Source organism: Hordeum vulgare, chromosome 7H (genome assembly GCF_904849725.1).
Source record: "Hordeum vulgare subsp. vulgare chromosome 7H, MorexV3_pseudomolecules_assembly, whole genome shotgun sequence".
Taxonomy (NCBI): Eukaryota; Viridiplantae; Streptophyta; class Magnoliopsida; order Poales; family Poaceae; genus Hordeum; species Hordeum vulgare.
The window spans coordinates 351,880,165-351,899,734 of record NC_058524.1 but is presented as its reverse complement, the minus strand read 5'-3'; the positions used below and the strand labels follow the sequence as shown (position 1 = coordinate 351,899,734).

General features: G+C 43.9%; 1 protein-coding gene across 2 annotated transcripts; it reads left to right on the top strand.

Moving 5' to 3' along the window:
• The first annotated feature begins 3,333 nt into the window (after nt 1-3,333).
• Nucleotides 3,334-8,185, top strand: LOC123411480 (nucleolin 1). Of its 2 annotated transcripts, none has more exons than XM_045104435.1 (15): nt 3,334-3,657; nt 4,006-4,080; nt 4,158-4,274; nt 4,426-4,506; nt 4,586-4,672; nt 4,754-4,876; nt 4,972-5,064; nt 5,273-5,308; nt 5,384-5,475; nt 5,550-5,667; nt 6,126-6,217; nt 6,312-6,399; nt 6,479-6,570; nt 7,074-7,405; nt 7,854-8,185. In XM_045104435.1, the coding sequence occupies exons 1-15, from the start codon at nt 3,397-3,399 to the stop codon at nt 7,880-7,882; spliced, it is 1,716 nt and encodes a 571-aa protein (XP_044960370.1). In that variant the 5' UTR covers nt 3,334-3,396; the 3' UTR covers nt 7,883-8,185. The 2 variants fall into 2 exon arrangements, with proteins under 2 accessions (XP_044960370.1, XP_044960369.1); XM_045104434.1 differs by having other exon boundaries at nt 4,751-4,876.
• The last annotated feature ends 11,385 nt before the right edge of the window (nt 8,186-19,570 follow it).

Sequence of the window (19,570 nt, the reverse complement as noted above, 5' to 3'; positions counted from 1 at the left end):
GGGAAGGAAAGAAACCCAAAGGTGAAAAGGGTGAAAAGAGTTTCCAAGTGGAGAGGAGGAATCCTACTCCTAGTAGGATTGGATTAGGAGTCCTTCACCTCCAATTTCGGCCAAACCTTGAGGGTTTGAGGCTGCCTCCTCCCCTCCCTCCCTCCTATATATACTAGAGGTTTTAGAGGTGAGGGCCAACCCTAATTGCCACGTGCTCTCCCTACTTCTCTCTAGATCTGTTTCTCCTCTAGTCTAGTTCGGCGATGCTTAGGCGAAGCCCTGCTGGATTAGTTCACCACCACCACCACCACGCCGCCGTGTTGGAGAACTGATCTACCTCTCCGCCCCTCTTGCTAGATCAAGAAGGCGGGGATCGTCATCGAGCTGTACGTGTGCTGGACGCGGAGGTGTCGTCCGTTCGACACTAGATCAGGATGGATCGTGATGGGATCGCGGGACGGATCGTGATGAGATTGCGGGACGGGTTGCGATTTGGATCACGAAGATGTTCCACTACATCAACCGCGTTATATACGCTTTCGCTTAGCGATCTATAAGGGTATGTAGATTCACTATCCCTCTCGTAGATGATCATCACCATGGATAGGTATTGCGTGTGCGTAGGAAAATTTTCGTTTCCCATGCGACGTTCCCCAACAGGATATGACTTCCTTTTAGGCAATGGCAGTTGTCCCTAATCGGGATAGCTATTCAACCGTGCCAGCCCGTTTAGCCAGGGGCCGCGCTTGGTCAGGGAGGCCAGGACACGGCTCGAGTACTTAGCCCGAGCCGTGCCGTGTTTGATCCATCTAATCTAGGGCAGACCATATCAAGCCGGACCATCCCATTTGGCTAGGTTTGCACATGTCGAAATCCACACACATCACCCACAACGCATCCACCTTGTACACGAGGCGTCACCATTTGTTTTAAAAAGGGTCATCATTATCTACTTCGAGGGAAAAATTTAGGGTATATATTCTCATGATTTTTTTCACAGAATCAAGTGTGATGTGACCGTGTCAAAATCGTATCCCTCAATTGAATGAGGGAGTTCCAACCCCTAGGAGTTTTTCCTGAAAAATAGATTTATTATAAAAATTTATCAGAAGCACAAAGCATCTCAAACATAATAAAAAATACATCAAGATCCCATGACCACCAAACGACCACCACTACTGTCAGAACGAGCCGCTGACGCGTTGTTGTCTCCAGTCCTTTACCCGATGTGGCTTGACATTATGATACGACTACTGGAAAGTCTTCATGCATGTATCCTAAGGACCAACACCCTCGTGCCATCACTAACATATGTTCATTTCGGATTAATTGTTTTTGTAGATGAATCAATGTGATATGAAAGTTTCATCACCCCAAAGGTTCTTCACTCTTGGTTTGGAGCTTAGTAATTTGGTCATTGCTTTTTCTCATGAGTGATATGCTTGCTTGCGGTACTATGTTGCCATTAGCTGGTTTGACAACTCTTAACTGATTGAGCGATGATTATATGATTATTGTTTAGTTTTCATTTCTTTTTCATCCCTCAAGATATGATTTTATAGTAACTATTGTGCACGTTGTTTGAATTTTTTAGGATATTATCATGTGGTGACATTGGATGCTTTGTTAATTTTTAGTATAATCACGTAACATCAAATGTTCTCCAAGTTGCTTGCCGTTGGTACTTGCATGGGCTCCAGTTTGTGGCAACAACAATTTAAATGTGTCAACAAAGTATGGTGATCACGCCTGGTTAATTAACAAAGTAAAATAATATGAATGCAGTTCATTCCAAAGATACAAGTGGTTACTATGCTTCCTATTTTCCTAATGCATTTTAAGTACATTATATAGATCCTTACCTGACACCCAGAAAACATGCACAGGTCCATCAACCAATGGAAAGAAGAAATGAAAGGAAGAAAACTGGATCTTAATGACTATATATCTTAGCCATCATAAGTTGGGTGACCAAAGTAATCTATATGATGCCTATGTAGCTTTGCTTAGCATGAACTGATCTTATGACTTTCTTTTAGTCTATGAACCTACCATCAATGTAATATATAGCACTTTGTATGAACTATGTTTAAAGAATATCGATCTCTTAATATTCCAACTTGCATGGTTTCAAAGCTTGGTTTGCTTTTGGCTTTTGCGCCATCGACGCAACGGGTCATATAGTTTGAATGAAATGAAGAGAACACAAACTTGTATGCAACTGAGCAGGTGTGGTTTGCATTTGCTCATCTCTTAAGCACAAATGCGGACAACCAAACAGCCGGCCTAAAGTGGCCTTTGAAGCAATGCAGTCAACCAAACAACATGCATGTGTTGGTTTGTTGCATGTTTTTGGTTAAACTAGCTGGGTTAAGATAGGAACAAAATGAAAAATACTATTCATTCATTTTTTTGATAATCACACCTTTTTATTGAATGGCTATAATTGTAGCATCAGATGCAATAAGAGGAATAACAGCCGTTGAGGCTGTATCCAACCAAACTTCACGTGGGGTGAATCTAGCTAATTTAGCTAACTCATGAGCAACTTTATTGTTCTCCCTAAAACAATGATAAAAAACAATATGACTAAAATCTAAGGACATAAAATAACAATCATAAAAAATTGCGATGGCCACCGAAGACGAATATCGTTCCTTGAGTGCTAAGATCACCTCCACATTATTCGAGTTAACTTTTTTTTGAACATAATACAAACGCAAGCGCTCATATACACGCGCATACACTCATCCCTATGAACGCACACACGCACATCCTACCCCTATGAGCACCTTCGAGAGACTAAGCCGACATATCGTCTTGAGTTTTACGAAGTCACGGGCGCCTCGTCGTCGACGGGAACGTCTCCTTCCACTAAAAGCGTATCGCCGGAAATCCTGAAATAAATTGAGAAATAATGCAAGCACGAGGATTTGAACCCTCTTGGGCTGGGGATATCACTGTCCCTCTAACCATCCAACCATAAGTTGATTTCCTTGAGTGTTGAGATCACCTCTACATTATTTGAGTTAACTTTTTTTTTGAAAGGATTATCTGAGTTAACCAAACACGTATGTTTCCCTATCTCCACACTCTTCGTACCAATGACCAAAAGAATCAACTGAACATGCTAGAGTGGGCCGGGGAATCTCGCTGAGGAGAGGAGCACTCGCAAAATGCTCTCTCATGGGCTATTTCGTTTAAGAGGAGCGGAATCAGAAATGTCATAGCACAGGTCCATCCACACAAAAGCCCTCACCGCAGCCCAACCGGTGCCAAACCTAGCTCGCACTGGAGCCTGGAGGCTATAAAAGACCTTCCGCCGCCACGTCTCGCAAACCCTCTCTAAAACCCTAGCACTCCGCTCCCCACGCTCCCTCCTCGCTTCTACGCCGCCAGCGGTCCATGGGCAAGTCAAGCAAGAAGTCCGCGGCCCCTACAGTCGTGGCGCCGTCGGCCGTCCTTCCAAAGGGGAAGGCCGGGAAGAAGCGCGAGGCTGATGACGAGATCGAGAAGGCTGTAAGCGCCAAGAAGCAGAAGGCTGCGCCGGCAAAGGCGGTGACCGCGCCCAAAGAGGCCGCCAGGAAGGCCAAGAAGCAGCCGCCGCCCAAGAAGGTTGACAGCAGCAGCTCTGAGGAGGAGTCATCCGAGTCCGAGGAGGATGAGGTAGTATTGCCGCTTCCTCCTTTTGCTGTTTCCACTTTGTCCCGCTCACGCGTGCTTGTTTGGTCAACATTTTGCGTAGCTACGGTTGATGCTTGTTGATTTCCTGACATGTCATAGGTTCTGAGCAATAATTTTCTTAACATCAGGTTACCATCGGTAATACTTCATGTAAAAGTAATAATCCGTTGGAAGCTAATTGCTCCGTTGCAGATACTAACTATTTCAAAGACGTACATTTATACTAGTGCGTGTATTTCTGGCAAATACTTCTACCGTTTTATGATTTGGTTTGTATTCACGATCCATGCTTCAGCAGTATACATCAGCTACTAAGCGCTGTATTATCAGGTTCCTAAGAAGACTGCAAAGCCCGTCAAACAGGAGTCTTCAGATGATAGCAGCGACGATTCCTCCTCTGACGAGGTATAGCGTCACTGTCACAAGTCAAAATTGTCTTCATTAGACGCATCCTAATTATCTTCGCGTTTCTGTTAATTAAGGAAATTGCAAAGAAGCCTTCTGCTAAACCTGCGACCCTAGCTGCCAGCAACGGTTCGAAGAAAGGCAAGCCTGAGAGCAGCTCGTCCAGTTCTGGTGATGAGTCCGATGAGGACGAGGTGAATATTTCACCTTCTATTTTTTTCTTGCACTTCTTAGTTTCATTTTGAAGTTCCAGAAATAAGTAAATTCGACTATTTTCACTTTGAAATATATTTGGCCAGGCCAGAGTGGCATTACCTGACTTAATGCTGGTCTCTCCATTCCCAGAAACCTGCTGCTCCGGTGAAGATAACACCAGTAAACGAATCTGAAAGCTCCGAGACTGATTCAGATGATAGCTCAGACGAGGTTAGTGCATGTGGGGTCGATTTTCTTGTTTTTCTCTTCTGTGCATGTTTGCAGTGCTGTGATTAAATATGTCTTTTAGGATGTTCCTGCCAAGTCTCCTGCTACTGCTACCAAGAAGGCAGATTCTTCTGACAGTTCTGAGTCTGAGAGTGAATCTGAGGATGAGGTACCCAGTAATTATGTTTTTGAAGTCTTCATTGGTTGTTTCATAATTTCTTTTGACTTACTTTCTCAAACTTTGTAGCAGAATTCCAAAAAAGCTGTTCAGGCCACCAAGATAGCCCCTGCAGCTGCTAAAAGGAAGGATGATTCCAGTGATTCCTCAGACAGTGATGAGAGTGATGAAGAGCCTCGCCAGAAAAAGCAGAAGGTTCTACTGCTTGTTTCTATTCATTTTTTACTTCCTTATGCTTTTTACTTCTTTTGTAGATTATTACTCTGTTGTTTACACATTTTCCTTAACAGGATGCTGGGAAGGTTGCTCCTAAGTCTGTGAAAAAGGACAGCAGCAGCGATGATGACAGTTCCAATGAAAGCTCTGACGATGAGCCTAAAAAGGTAAGCTGGGTATTTCAGAAATTTTAGAATGTCGAGAATAGGTATGTAGCATAACAATATGCTGCTGTCCAGCTGCTAAAAGGAAGGAGGACTCCAGTGATTTCTCATATTTTTCTTGTGTCTCTTATCTTACGCTTTCTATTCTTTCAAGTTTCCTTCTGGATTGGTATGACTGCCCTAATGACATGTTCTGTGTGAAACTCTGCAGGAAGTGATGACTGCCACAAAATCACAGAAGGAAGAGGTATAACCGGTGCACCTGATTTTATCCTGTAGCCATTCATGTACATATGATGTAATGTTCTGATATATATTACAGCCTAAAACTCCTGCTAGCAACAAAGGTCAGGCAACAGGGACGAAGACTCTTTGGATGGGGAACCTTTCCTTTAATATTGAGTATGATCAAGTGTAAGTTCCCTGCAGCAGATAAGTTCATTATCGTTCTTTCAGAATTCATAATTGTTAATGTTTTCTTTTTATAGGAAGCAATTTTTTGCACAAATTGGAGAGGTTGTTGATGTTCGCCTGGCTACCCATGAAGATGGCCATCCTAAGGGATTTGGTCATGTTGAGTTTGCTTCGGAGGAAGATGCTCAGAAGGTACATTACTGTTCTACTTCCTTGGCCCATATTAATTGATGCTGAAACTGATGTATCTAGACATATTTCAGTGCTAGATACATCTGTTTGAGTGTAATTAATATGGGACGGAGGCAGCATTTGACATCAGTTCCTCTTTGTGTTAGTTTTAGAATCTATACACGTATATTAGTAGATATGCTTCTTTATGTTAGTTTTAGAATCTATACATGTATATTAGTAGATATGCTTGTTTGCCCTTAATCTATAGTGCTTTAGTATCTAGTTATATTCGTGATTTCTGTGTTCTAGAGTTTTTACTGCTATAATCGGACATTCTGTTTTTAGTTGTTTTTGACAGAGATATTGTACATTTTCAACTCACACGGGTACCAGTGGATTCTAGATATCCAAGTTTGTATGCCATTGCAATGTAGACACATTACTTCAGCTCATAAATCTCTGTTTCTTTTGTTCAGGCGCTTGATGCATTGAATGGTGGAGATCTAATCGGCCGCCCAGTGAGACTTGACTTGGCTGCTGAAAGAGGTGCAAGTGCTCTTCGCACCAGGTACTGTGAATATGATCACTTGAAATTAATCGTTTATTTGAATTGCTCTAAAAGCTTGATTTCTTTGGATGTTTAAATTTTTGTGCGACTGCAGGGATGGTGGATCTTTTGGGAAGCCAAGTGGAGGTCCCAGCCTCTCAGTATTTGTTAAGGGTTTTGATTCATCTCAACAGGAGGATGCTGTAATTTCTTGGCTATCTTGTCTCATATTTTTAATTGCGTGCCTACCTTTTCTGAACTGTTCTTTATTTTGAATTCTAGATTCGGAGCTCTCTTCAAGAACACTTCTCTAAATGTGGAGAAATTACACGTGTCTCAGTTCCGATGGATCATGAGAATGGTGCAAGCAAAGGGTACTTCAGCAGTAAACTTCTCTAAACATTGTATCTTTAACAAGAACATGCAAGAGCAACGAACTCCCTCCGTTCCTAAATACAAGTCTTTTAAGCGATTTTATTAAGGGTCTACATACGGAGCAAAATGATTGAATCTATACTCTAAAGTATGTCTATATACATCCGTATGTAGTCCACTAGTGAAATCTCTACAAAGATTTATATTTAGGAACGGAGGGAGTATTTTTTACAAGCTCTTGTCATTTTTAATATAATTAAAATAAACAACCTGGTCTTATACTATAGTGTTTCTAAATTGATAAATTGTACTCTCTTGATGTAACTTGGATAAGTCAATAGATACTTTATTGCAAACCTTCTCTAAACATTGTATCCTAAGTGAATTAAAATGAACAATCTGGTCTTATCCTTACTGTTTCTAAGTCAGACAGATTATAATTTGACCATATTTTGTGGATTCCAAATAGTGATTTGGTGTATGCTTTATTTGAATTCTGCAGAATAGCTTACATGGATTTTACTGATGAGAGTTCCTTTTCGAAAGCACTTGAGCTTAGTGGATCTGACCTTGGTGGCTGCAACTTGTATGTTGCTGAAGCTAAGCCTAAGGGTCAATTTGGTGGTGGGGGTGGTCGATCTGGTGGTAGGGATGGTGGCCGTTCTGGCGGTGGCAGGTTCGGCCGATCTGGTGGTCGTGATGGCGGCGGCAGGTTTGGCCGGTCAGGTGGCCGTGATGGCGGTGGCAGGTTTGGCCGATCTGGTGGCCGAGATGGTGGTAGAGGAGGTGGCCGAGGCTATCAGAGCAGGCAGAGTGCTGGTACAGCTAGCGCAGGTAAGAAATCATAGTCCGGTCGCGTAACAAATATACTTTGCCTGAAATTTGTCAGTCTTGCCGGGAAAACACTAAGCATGCAAACTTTGGTTCTTTCTCCGGAGTAAGGGCGCATGGACAATCGTGGTATATGAATACAGCCCCATGATAAAAAGTTAAAAAGTAGTTTGAAGCATCTATATTGATTTTTTAATGCAAGCTACCATCAGGACGGCTTATCAAAGAATAAAAAATAAAAACTTTAATACACATGCATCTTTATTTTTCATTCTAACTTTTTTAGCTTTTTACACTGGATCACACCTTTTCTCTTTGAAGCACCCGTCTCCTGCTTTTTAATCCAAACCTATTTTTTCTGACATCTGATTCTACATTGCATATGGGGTATTACCCTGAAGCTATACATTGTACATGCCTTAACTCTTTCCTTTTACATTTTGCCTTGCAGGAAAGAAGACAACATTTGGTGACGATTAGAAACTGTTTGAGCCACAAAATGGTCTATTGCAACTGCCGCGTGTCTGGTCGACTGTATCTCCGAGTTTTCCATTGTCCTAGTGGACCTAGTATCATTTGTCTTGGTATTTTCTTGTATGTCGTAGCGCAAGAATACTATTATATATGTTAGCTCATTTGTGGTTCTCGTTCCGCTAGTTCTATTTTTTTTGCTACTTCTCCATCCAAGTATCCAAAAGTAGAAGTGTATGCTGTAGTCGTCTGAAAACAATTATTTCCCAAAAAATAGCCAATCAATATTACTTCAGTGCAATTGCTGGCTCATGCATGGTGCAAGCTTCATAGCCCCTTCCTGTGCAATCCCTGTGTTTAGTGACATGTGTCCGTGATTTTTTCCCCATTTCAGTGAAGGTTTTCCATCGGATGGGTTGTGTAGGTCACTTTAACTACTAGAAATATCTTGGGTTAGAGATTGCGCGGGGTGTTAGACCGATCTAGGGAAAGACGTATCCTGCCCCGATCTCCAAAATCCCTTTTCCACCCCTGTCCCTCCCAACAGCCCTCGGCGGTGTGGCTCGGCAACACCACATCATCTTTACGCCTGCAGCAGCATTCTCCATAGTCCTTTTCCACACCCCTTCACCTTGTGTTGATGCCAGCCATCGTGGTTCGGCGGTGGCCAATCTTACATGTGTGGAGGGGACACTCAAGTGGTATTGCTTCCATTATCTAACTAGAGAATCCCGGTATGATCAAAGCTAGGTTTTAGACCTCTGTTGGTCAATTATCTTACAACATCCGAATAAATTTGTTGGTACATAAATTTCATTTTATTTCCCCCCGTCATTCTTCTTACTGGATGAACATGCAATCCTATTTCTGCACCGTACACAGTAATAGTATTTCTTACTGGAGGATCAAACCACGCCGGAGAAAATAAAACGGAAACTGAATCTGAAATAAGACAGGAGGAGGATCAAACCACGCCGGAGAAAATAAAACGGAAACTGAATCTGAAATAAGACAGGAGGTCAGTACCGTTCATGTAGTTCTTCTCCGGCTGGAAGTGGAAGCCGGTGCGCTGCCGCTGCAGCATGGCGTTGCTCCACGGGAAGCCTTTGTTGGCGGAGTACACCCTCAACGTCTTCTCCGGCAGGGTGTGGTCTGCTGTAGCCTGTCCGGAGGAGGAAACCGCGTGCGAGCAGCGAGCGCGCTGTCACAGGTGCGGGGGAGCGGCGAGCCGGCCAATCGCAGGTGCTGAACGCGGGCGCCGGCAGTCTTGGTTCCCCAGGAGGAGGCGGAGAGGAGCAGGGCATGGAGGGTGTCAACGGTGGCCGGCGGGACGTGGGCGAAGGTGGCGGCGCTGTGGGAAGTTCCTCCATCGAGAGGAGAGGAGGATTAGGTTTACGCGGGATATGTGGGATATGCGGCTCCCGCTGGACAAAGCGGTGTGGCCGTTTAAGCCCGTTACAGACGACGCGGTAACAGGCTTGGCCTGTGATACTGCTGCTACTGCTGCTCCTGTGCACTTTAAAGAGGGTGATGATCACATAATTTGATTATATGCATGATTTCTCAAATTGTAATGGTCACACAATTTGATTCCTCTCTGCTTGTAAATAAAGAGAGCATGTAAAGCTTTTGTAACACAATTTGTCTGATTGCATGATTTGTTCAGATTGTAATGGTTCAGATTGTAATGACAACATCAAAGTTTTAATTGAATGACAGCAGGGTCAAAATGGAGTATTCACAAATGTTTCTTTCAAGCGTCAAATACAAAAAATGCCCGAGTGAAGTAAATGTCGAAAATATTTCCTTCTCACCATTGGCGCAAAATTATCATCCTTGTCAGTCTTGTCAGATTTGGAACATTGATAAAAACACACCTTGTTGTTTGTCCCCCTGAATGCATCCTCCTCCAATATGGCAATAAATCTTTCGGCCGTCGGGGCATCATGAGTATACTTGGGCTGAAAAAATGAGGCCAATTTGGCAGGCCTGGAATTTTTTTAGAAGGAAATGGGGTTAAGATACATCAAGGCCTGATCTTGTATAACACTCTAAGAATCTGAGCTCAACTCATATGCAACTTATCATAACAATTTAAAATTCCTGAATTAATCAAATTAGTCTCACTTCACATATCCAGCACTACACATATCCTGAACTAAACAGGATATCCTGAACTAAACAGCACTACACATATCCAGTATATGTTCATCGTTGTTCTTTTTACTGAAAAAACTTAGGTCAAATGAACTAAACAGCACATGTCCAGCACTACACATATCCAGTATATGTCCATCACTTCACATATCCAGCACTACACATATCCTGAACTAAACAGCACTAAACAGGATATCCTGAATTAAAATATTAGGTCAAATCAAAGACTGAAAAAACTAATATAAATTGGAACTTTATTAAGGCCAAATGCACAGCTCATTTGAAGTTCCTCCCAGAATTACTAGAAAGAGAAGTGTCCTACATTCTAGACGGACTACAAAAAGAAAAGGTTGGGAGATGTAACCTACAAAGGAAACTTCAGGCCTCGATTAGTAGTCTAGAATATCTAGGCAAAACCTGTAGAAAGGGTTTTAATCAGTGCCCTTTTCCAGAAAAGAGTGATATTTTTCAGGGAGAAACCCCTTATATTCCTGGCCTTTCCCCCTTGAAGCAAGTGCAGTCAACAAGCTATAAAATCTTATGACAAGATATAAAGACAAAACTCGAGTTGAGAGAAATAATATCTTCATTAAGGGTCATTACATATCATTTGTGGAAGTTTGAGTATCTGAATCTATCATCATCCATGCCTACCTGCATCCCAAGGGCAAGGAGCATCTCCAGCTTTTTTAATTTGGTTGAGAAAAAGTTTCATTGCATTAGTTTAAAAATGAGCAGGTAGAACATTTTGCCCCTAGAGAGTAAATAACTAGTGCGAGCAAAGTGCTCATACATCTTCCAAGACCGCAATTCTGCCAGCAAAGGACGAGCTGAGTTGTTGCCGGCTCGGGCCGCTTCTCCTGCTTCCGTTTTGCCCCATCTTGTTTCACCTGAAAGTTATGCACGCCAAATGAGGCAATGACACTACCAGAATCTCCATGACAGCCAAAAGCCCAAAACTAGATCTGGTATCCCATCTTTCAAAAAATAAAAGGAGACACTTCGATCGGTATTCCTTGAAATACTAGTGCACTTACATCGGTCCAATGTCCGCCAATGGTTTTCTTGATTTTGGCAGCTGCGTGCTAGACTGTTGAGAGTCTTTCTCTGTAGCAGGTGGCTGATCATTTTGCTCACATTGGTTGCACCAGAACTTCTTGGGCTTACAAATTCAAAATTTTAAACTCTCTGCTGTTGAACAACAACATACATGCTATCGAACAGAACATAACTAAATTTATTTGAAAAATAAGGGGCCCTAAACAACATACATCTTCAGTTTTCTAGAACTGAATTAGATCAAAATGACAAACAACATACATGTTCACTTTGTTGTCGAATAGAGCAAAACTGAGCTTTCTACTATTGAACGCAGTTCCTTCTGGTCCATGTCCTCCTTGGGATCCATCGACCAACAAGGAAATGATGAATCGACCCCTGCCATGGATGCATCAATCTTGGGCTTACAAATTCAGAAAAGCAAGCACAAGTAGATCATCCACACAAGATGCATCAATCACTGTCCTCCTTTCTGGATGTAGTTGCTGCTGTAGTCTTGCTGCTGTTCTGAATTAGCTCAGTGTGTGGAGAATCAAGTTCAAATGTTGAGGAATAATTCACACAAGATACATCAATCAGCGCTTCACCTGGCTGCATGGAGGAATGCTGCGTGGAGGAATGCATCAGTAGAGGGACGAAAAGCAAATAAAAGAGGAGAAGATGGCCAAGGGATGACCTTGACTAGCAAACTGGGCCGGATCTGCGTTGTCAGCTCGATCCATGGCGTCGGAGGCGGGGGTGTAACGGGCGAGGTGGAGCAGTTCATCTCCCGACGGAGTCCCGGCGCACACGTCCAATGAGCAGCGGATCCGGTGGATCCGGTGGCGTGCTTCATCACCAAGGTCCAACCTTGACGAGCAAGTGCGGCGAAAGGGAGGAGCGAAGTTCGCGGGGGAGCTGCGGCGCCAAGGAAGGGAGGAGGGAAGTTCGCGGGGGAGCTGCGGCGCCAAGGAAGGGAGGAGGGAAGTTCGCGGGGGAGCTGCGGCGCCACGGAAGGGAGGAGCTCCGGCGCGGCGGAAGGAAGGAGGGAAGTGCGCGGGGGAGTTGCATGCGGCGCGACGTGGGGAAGGTGCGAGGCCGCGCCGGCGAGTGGGTGATCGAATGCCATCGAGGAGGGCGACGACAGGACTGCGGGTTGTGTCGGGCAAATTTCACGTGATGACAACTTTGTTCGGACGGAGGGAGTAATACAGGAGCCCTTCTGTTTGCAAGCATATGCGGATATTTGTTTGTTGAAAGGAAAACGTTTATACACGGCGCGTCGGCCGAACCGTTTCGGCCGGATGCACCGCGTTCGTCCGACCTGGGCGGATCGCGTGCGTCCCCTCCCCCGCGCAGGTCGCCGTCGCCCCCTCCCCTCGCGCAGGCGCCGCCGTCGTGTGCTTCCCCCCCGCGTAGGTCGCCGTCGCCCCCTCCCCCCGCGCAGGCGCCGCCGCCGTGTGCTTCCCCTCTGCGCAAGTCGCCGTCGCCCCCTCCCCGCGCGCAGGCGCTGCCGTCGCGTGCTTCTCCTCTGTGCATGCCGCCGTCGCCCCTCCCCCACAGGCACCGCCGCACGCCCTCGTTGTTGGGGAACGTCGCATGGGAAACAAAAATTTCCTACGCGCACGAAGACCTATCATGGTGATGTCCATCTACGAGAGGGGATGAGTGATCTACGTACCCTTGTAGATCGTACAGCAGAAGCGTTAGTGAACGCGGTTGATGTAGTGGAACGTCCTCACGTCCCTCGATCCGCCCCGCGAACAATCCCGCGATCAGTCCCACGATCTAGTACCGAACGGACGGCACCTCCGCGTTCAGCACACATACAGCTCGACGATGATCTCGGCCTTCTTGATCCAGCAAGAGAGACGGAGAGGTAGAAGAGTTCTCCTGGCAGCGTGACGGCGCTCCAGAGGTTGGTGATGACCTTGTCTCAGCAGGGCTCCGCCCGAGCTCCGCAGAAACGCGATCTAGAGGAAAAACCGTGGAGGTATGTGGTCGGGCAGCCGTGAGAAAAGTCGTCTCAAATCAGCCCTAAAACCTCCGTATATATAGGTGGGAGGGAGGGGAGGAGGCAGCCTCAAAACCTAAAGGTTTGGCCGAAATTGGAGGTGGAGGAGTCCTACTCCAATCCTACTTGGAGTAGGATTCCACCTTCCCACTTGGAAACTCTTTCCACCTTGTGTTTTTTCCTTCTCAAACCTTATGGGCCTTAGTGGGAACTTATTCCAGCCCACTAGGGGCTGGTTTATCTCTTCCCATAGCCCATGAGACCCCTTGGGGTGTGACACCCCTCCCGATGGTCCCCGGCACCCCTCCCGGCACTCCCGGTACACTACCGATGAGCCCGAAACTTTTCCGGTAATGCACGAAAACCTTCCGGTAACCAAATGAGGTCATCCTATATATCAATCTTCGTTTCCGGACCATTCCGGAAACCCTCGTGACGTCCGTGATCTCATCCGGGACTCCGAACAACATTCGGTAACCAACCATATAACTCAAATACGCATAAAACAACGTCGAACCTTAAGTGTGCAGACCCTGCGGGTTCGAGAACTATGTAGACATGACCCGAGAGACTCCTCGGTCAATATCCAATAGCGGGACCTGGATGCCCATATTGGATCCTACATATTCTACGAAGATCTTATCGTTTGAACCTCAGTATCGAGGATTCGTATAATCCCGTATGTCATTCCCTTTGTCCTTCGGTATGTTACTTGCCCGAGATTCGATCGTCAGTATCCGCATACCTATTTCAATCTCGTTTACCGGAAAGTCTCTTTACTCGTTCCGTAATACAAGATCCCGCAACTTACACTAAGTTACATTGCTTGCAAGGCTTGTGTGTGATGTTGTATTACCGAGTGGGCCCCGAGATACCTCTCCGTCACACGGAGTGACAAATCCCAGTCTTGATCCATACTAACTCAACTAACACCTTCGGAGATACCTGTAGAGCATATTTATAGTCACCCAGTTACGTTGCGACGTTTGATACACACAAAGTATTCCTCCGGTGTCAGTGAGTTATATGATCTCATGGTCATAGGAATAAATACTTGACACGCAGAAAACAGTAGCAACAAAATGACACGATCAACATGCTACGTCTATTAGTTTTGGGTCTAGTCCATCACATGATTCTCCTAATGATGTGATCCCGTTATCAAGTGACAACACTTGCCTATGGCCAGGAAACCTTGACCATCTTTGATCAACGAGCTAGTCAACTAGAGGCTTACTAGGGACAGTGTTTTGTCTATGTATCCACACAAGTATTGTGTTTCCAATCAATACAATTATAGCATGGATAATAAACGATTATCATGAACTAAGAAATATAATAATAACTAATTTATTATTGCCTCTAGGGCATATTTCCAACAGTCTCCCACTTGCACTAGAGTCAATAATCTAGTTCACATCACCATGTGATTCCAACGAATCCAACACCCATATAGTTATGGGGTCTGATCACGTCTTGCTCGTGAGAGAGGTTTTAGTCAACGGTTCTGAAACTTTCAGATTCGTGCGTTCTTTACAAATCTTTATGTCATCTCATAGATGCTCCTACTACGTGCTATTCGGAAATGCTCCAAATATCTACTCTACTATACGAATCCGTTTCACTACTCATAGTTATCCGGATTAGTGTCAAAGCTTGCATTGACGTAACCCTTTACGACAAACTCTTTAACCACCTCCATAATCGAGAAAAATTCCTTAGTCCATTAGTTACTAAGGATAAATTTCGACCGCTGCTAGTGATTCAATCATGGATCACTCTCTGTACCTCTCAACATACTTTGAGTCAAGGCACACTTCAGGTGCGGTACACAGCATGGCATACTTTAGATTCTACGGCTAAGGCATAGAAGACGACCTTCGTCTATTCTCTTTATTCTGCCGTGGTCGGGTTTTGAGTCTTACTCAAATTCACACCTCACAACGCAACCAAGAACTCCTTCTTTGCTGGTCTATTTTGAACTCTTTCAAAAACTTGTCAAGGCATGCATCTTGTTGAAACTTCTATTAAGCGCTTTCGATCTATCTCCATAGATCTTTGATGCTCAACGTTCAAGTAGCGTAATCCAGGTACTCCTTTGAAAACTTCTTTCAAACAACCTTGTATGCTTTACAGAAATTCTACATTACTTCTGATCCACAATATGTCAACCACATATACCTATCAGAAATTCTATAGTGCTCCCACTCACTTCTTTGGAAATACAAGTTTCTCATAAACCTTGTACAAACCCAAAATCTTTGATCATCTCATCAAAGTGTATATTCCAACTCCAAGATGCTTGCACCAGTCCATTGAAGGATCGCTGGAGTTTGCATATTTGCTAGTATCTTTAGGATCAACAAAACCTTCTGGTTGTATCACATACAATGTTTGCTCAAGGAAACCGTCGAGAAAACTATGTTTTGCCATCCTACGTGCAATATTTCATAAATAATGCATCAACAACTAACATAATTCTAACAGACCTTTAGCATCGCTACGAGTGAGAAAGTCTCATCATAGTCAACTGTTTGATCTTGTCGAAAACATCTTTGCGACAAGTCGAGCTTTTCTTAATAGTGACTTATCACCATCATCGTCTGTCTTCTTTTAAAGATCCATTTCTACTCAATAGTCCTATGACCATCAAGTAGTTCTACCAAAGTCTACACTTTGTTTTCATACATGGATCCTCTCTCGGATTTCATGGCTTCCAGCCATTTGTCGGAATCTGGGCCCACCATCGCTTTCTCCATAACTCGTAGGTTCACTGTTGCTCAACAACATGACCTCCAAGACAGGGTAACCGTACTACTCTGCAGCAGTAGCGACCTTGTCGACCTACGAGGTTTGTAGTAACTTGATTCGAAGCTCAATGATCATCATCATCAGCTTCCACTTCAATTGGTGTAGGCGCCACATGAACAACTTCCTGCGCCCTGCTACACACTGGTTGAAGTGATGGTTCAATAACCTCATTAAGTTCTACTACCCTCCCACTCAATTCTTTCGAGAGAAACCTTTCCTCGAGAAAGGATCCGTTTCTAGAAACAAACACTTTGCTTTCGGATCTGAGATAGGAGATGTACCCAACTGTTTTGGATATCCTATGAAGATGCATTTATCCGCTTTGGGTTCGAGCTTATCAGACTGAAACTTTTTCACATAAGTGTCGAAGCCCCAAACTTTCAAGAAACGACAGTTTAGATTTCTCTAAACCTCAGTCTATACTGTGTCATCTCAACGGAAATACGCGGTGCCCTATTTAAAGTGAGTGCGGTTGTCTCTAATGCATAACCCATAAACGATAGTGGTAATTCGATAAGAGACATCATAGTATGCACCATGCCAAATAGTGCGTGGCTATGACGTTCAGACACATCATCACACTATGATGTTCCAGGTGGCATGAACTTGCGAAACAATTTTCACATTGTCTTAACTGTGTACCAAAACTCGTAACTCAGATATTCATTTCCATGATCATATCGTAGACAGTTTATCCTCTTGTTACGACGAACTTCACTCTGAAACGGAATTGAACTTTTCAACATTTCAGACTTGTGATTCATTAAGTAAATACTCCTGTATCTACTCGAATCATCAGTGAAGTAAGAACATAATGATATCCACTGTGTGCCTCAGCACCCATTGGACTGCATACATCAAAATGTATCACTTCCAACAAGTTACTGTCTTGTTTCATCTCAATGAAAACAAGGCCTTGCTCATGTGGTATGATTTGCATGTCACTAGTGATTCGAAATCAGGTGAGTACAAAGATCCATCAGCATGGAGCCTCTTCATGCAATTTATACTAACATGACTCAAGCGGCAGTGCCACAAGTAAGTGGTACTATCATCATTAACTCGTATCTTTTGGCACAAATATCATGAACATGTGTAACACTACGATCGAGATTCAATAAACCATTGAAGGTGATTATTCAAGCAAATAGAGTAACCATTATTCTCTTTAAATGAATAATCGTATTGCAATAAACACGATCCAATCATGTTCATGCTTAACGCAAGCACCAAATAACGATTATTTAGGTTTAACACCAATCCCGATGGTAGAGGGAGCGTGCGACGTTTGATCATATCAACCTTGGAAACACTTCCAACACGTATCGTCACCTCGCCTTTAGCTAGTCTCCATTTACGCCGTAGCTTTCATTTCGTGTTACCAATCACTTAGCAACCGAACCGGTATCCAACACCCTTATGCTACTAGGAGTACTAGTAAAGTACACATCAACATCATGTATATCAAATATACTTCTTTCGACTTTTGCCAGCCCACTTATCTACCAAGTATCTAGAGTTGCTCCGCCTGAGTGACTGTTCCCCTCATTACAGAAGCACTTAGTCTCGGGTTTGGGTTTAATCTTGGGTCTCTTCATTAGCGCAGCAACTGTTTTGCCGTTTCACGAAGTATCCCTTCTAGCCCTCGCCTTTCTTGAAACTTAGTGGTTTTACTAACCATCAACTATTGATGCTCCTTCTTGATTTCTACTTTCGCAGTGTCAAACATCGCGAATCGCTCAAGGATCATTGTATCTATCCTTGATATGTTATAGTTCATCACGAAGCTCTCACAGCTTGGTGGCAGTGACTTTGGAGAACCATCACTATCTCATCTGGAAGATTAACTCCCACTTGATTCAAGTGATTGTCGTACTCAGACAATCTGAGCACACGCTCAACGATTGAGCCTTTCTCCTTTACTTTGTGGACAAAGAATCTTGTCGGAGGTCTTGTACCTCTTAACAAGGGCACAAGCATGAAATCACAATTTCATCTCTTTAGAACATCACTCATGTTCCGTGACGTTTTAAAACGTTTTTCGGCGCCTTGCTTCTAAGCCATTTAAGTATTTTGCACTGAACTATCGTGTAGTCATCAGAAACGTGTATGTCGGATGTTCACAGCATCCACAGACGACGCTCGAGGTGCAGCGCACCGAGTGGTGCATTAAGGACATAAGCCTTCTGTGCAGCAACGAGGACAATCCTCGGTTTTACAGACTCAGTCTGCAAAGTTTGCTACTATCAACTTTCAACTAAATTTTCTCTAGGAACATATAAAAACAGTAGAGCTATAGCGCAAGCTACATCGTAATTCGCAAAGACCATTAGACTATGTTCATGACAATTAGTTCAATTAATCATATTACTTAAGAACTCCCACTCAAAAAGTACATCTCTCTAGTCATTTGAGTGGTACATGATCCAAATCCACTATCTCAAGTCCGATCATCACGTGAGTCGAGAATAGTTTCAGTGGTAAGCATCTCTATGCTAATCATATCAACTATACGATTCATGCTCGACCTTTCGGTCTCATGTGTTCCGAGGCCATGTCTGCACATGCTAGGCTCGTCAAGCTTAACCCGAGTGTTCCGCGTGCGCAACTGTTTTGCACCCGTTGTATGTGAACGTTGAGTCTATCACACCCGATCATCACGTGGTGTCTCGAAACGACGAACTGTCGCAACGGTGCACAGTCGGGGAGAACACAATTTCGTCTTGAAATTTTAGTGAGAGATCACCTCATAATGCTACCGTCGTTCTAAGCAAAATAAGGTGCATAAAAGGATTAACATCACATGCAATTCATAAGTGACATGATATGGCCATCATCACGTGCTTCTTGATCTCCATCACCAAAGCACCGGCACGATCTTCTTGTCACCGGCGCCACACCATGATCATCCATCAACGTGTTGCCATCGGGGTTGTCGTGCTACTCATGCTATTACTACTAAAGCTACGTCCTAGCAAAATAGTAAACGCATCTGCAAACACAAACGTTAGTTATAAAGACAGCCCTATGGCTCCTGCCGGTTGCCGTACCATCGACGTGCAAGTCGATATTTCTATTACAACATGATCATCTCATACATCCAATATATCACATCACATCATTGGCCATATCACATCACAATCATACCCTGCAAAAACAAGTTAGACGTCCTCTAATTTTGTTGTTGCATGTTTTACGTGGTAACCAAGGGTATCTAGTAGGATCGCATCTTACTTACGCAAACACCACAACGGAGATATATGAGTTGCTATTTAACCTCATCCAAGGACCTCCTCGGTCAAATCCGATTCAACTAAAGTTGGAGAAACCGACACTTGCCAGTCATCTTTGAGCAAAGGGGGTTACTCGTAACGATGAAACCAGTCTCTCGTAAGCGTACGAGTAATGTCGGTCCAAGCCGCTTCAATCCAACAATACCGCGGAATCAAGAAAAGACTAAGGAGGGCAGCAAAACGCACATCACCGCCCACAAAACCTTTTGTGTTCTACTCGAGAAGACATCTACGCATGAACCTAGCTCATGATGCCACTGTTGGGGAACGTCGCATGGGAAACAAAAATTTCCTACGCGCACGAAGACCTATCATGGTGATGTCCATCTACGAGAGGGGATGAGTGATCTACGTACCCTTGTAGATCGTACAGCAGAAGCGTTA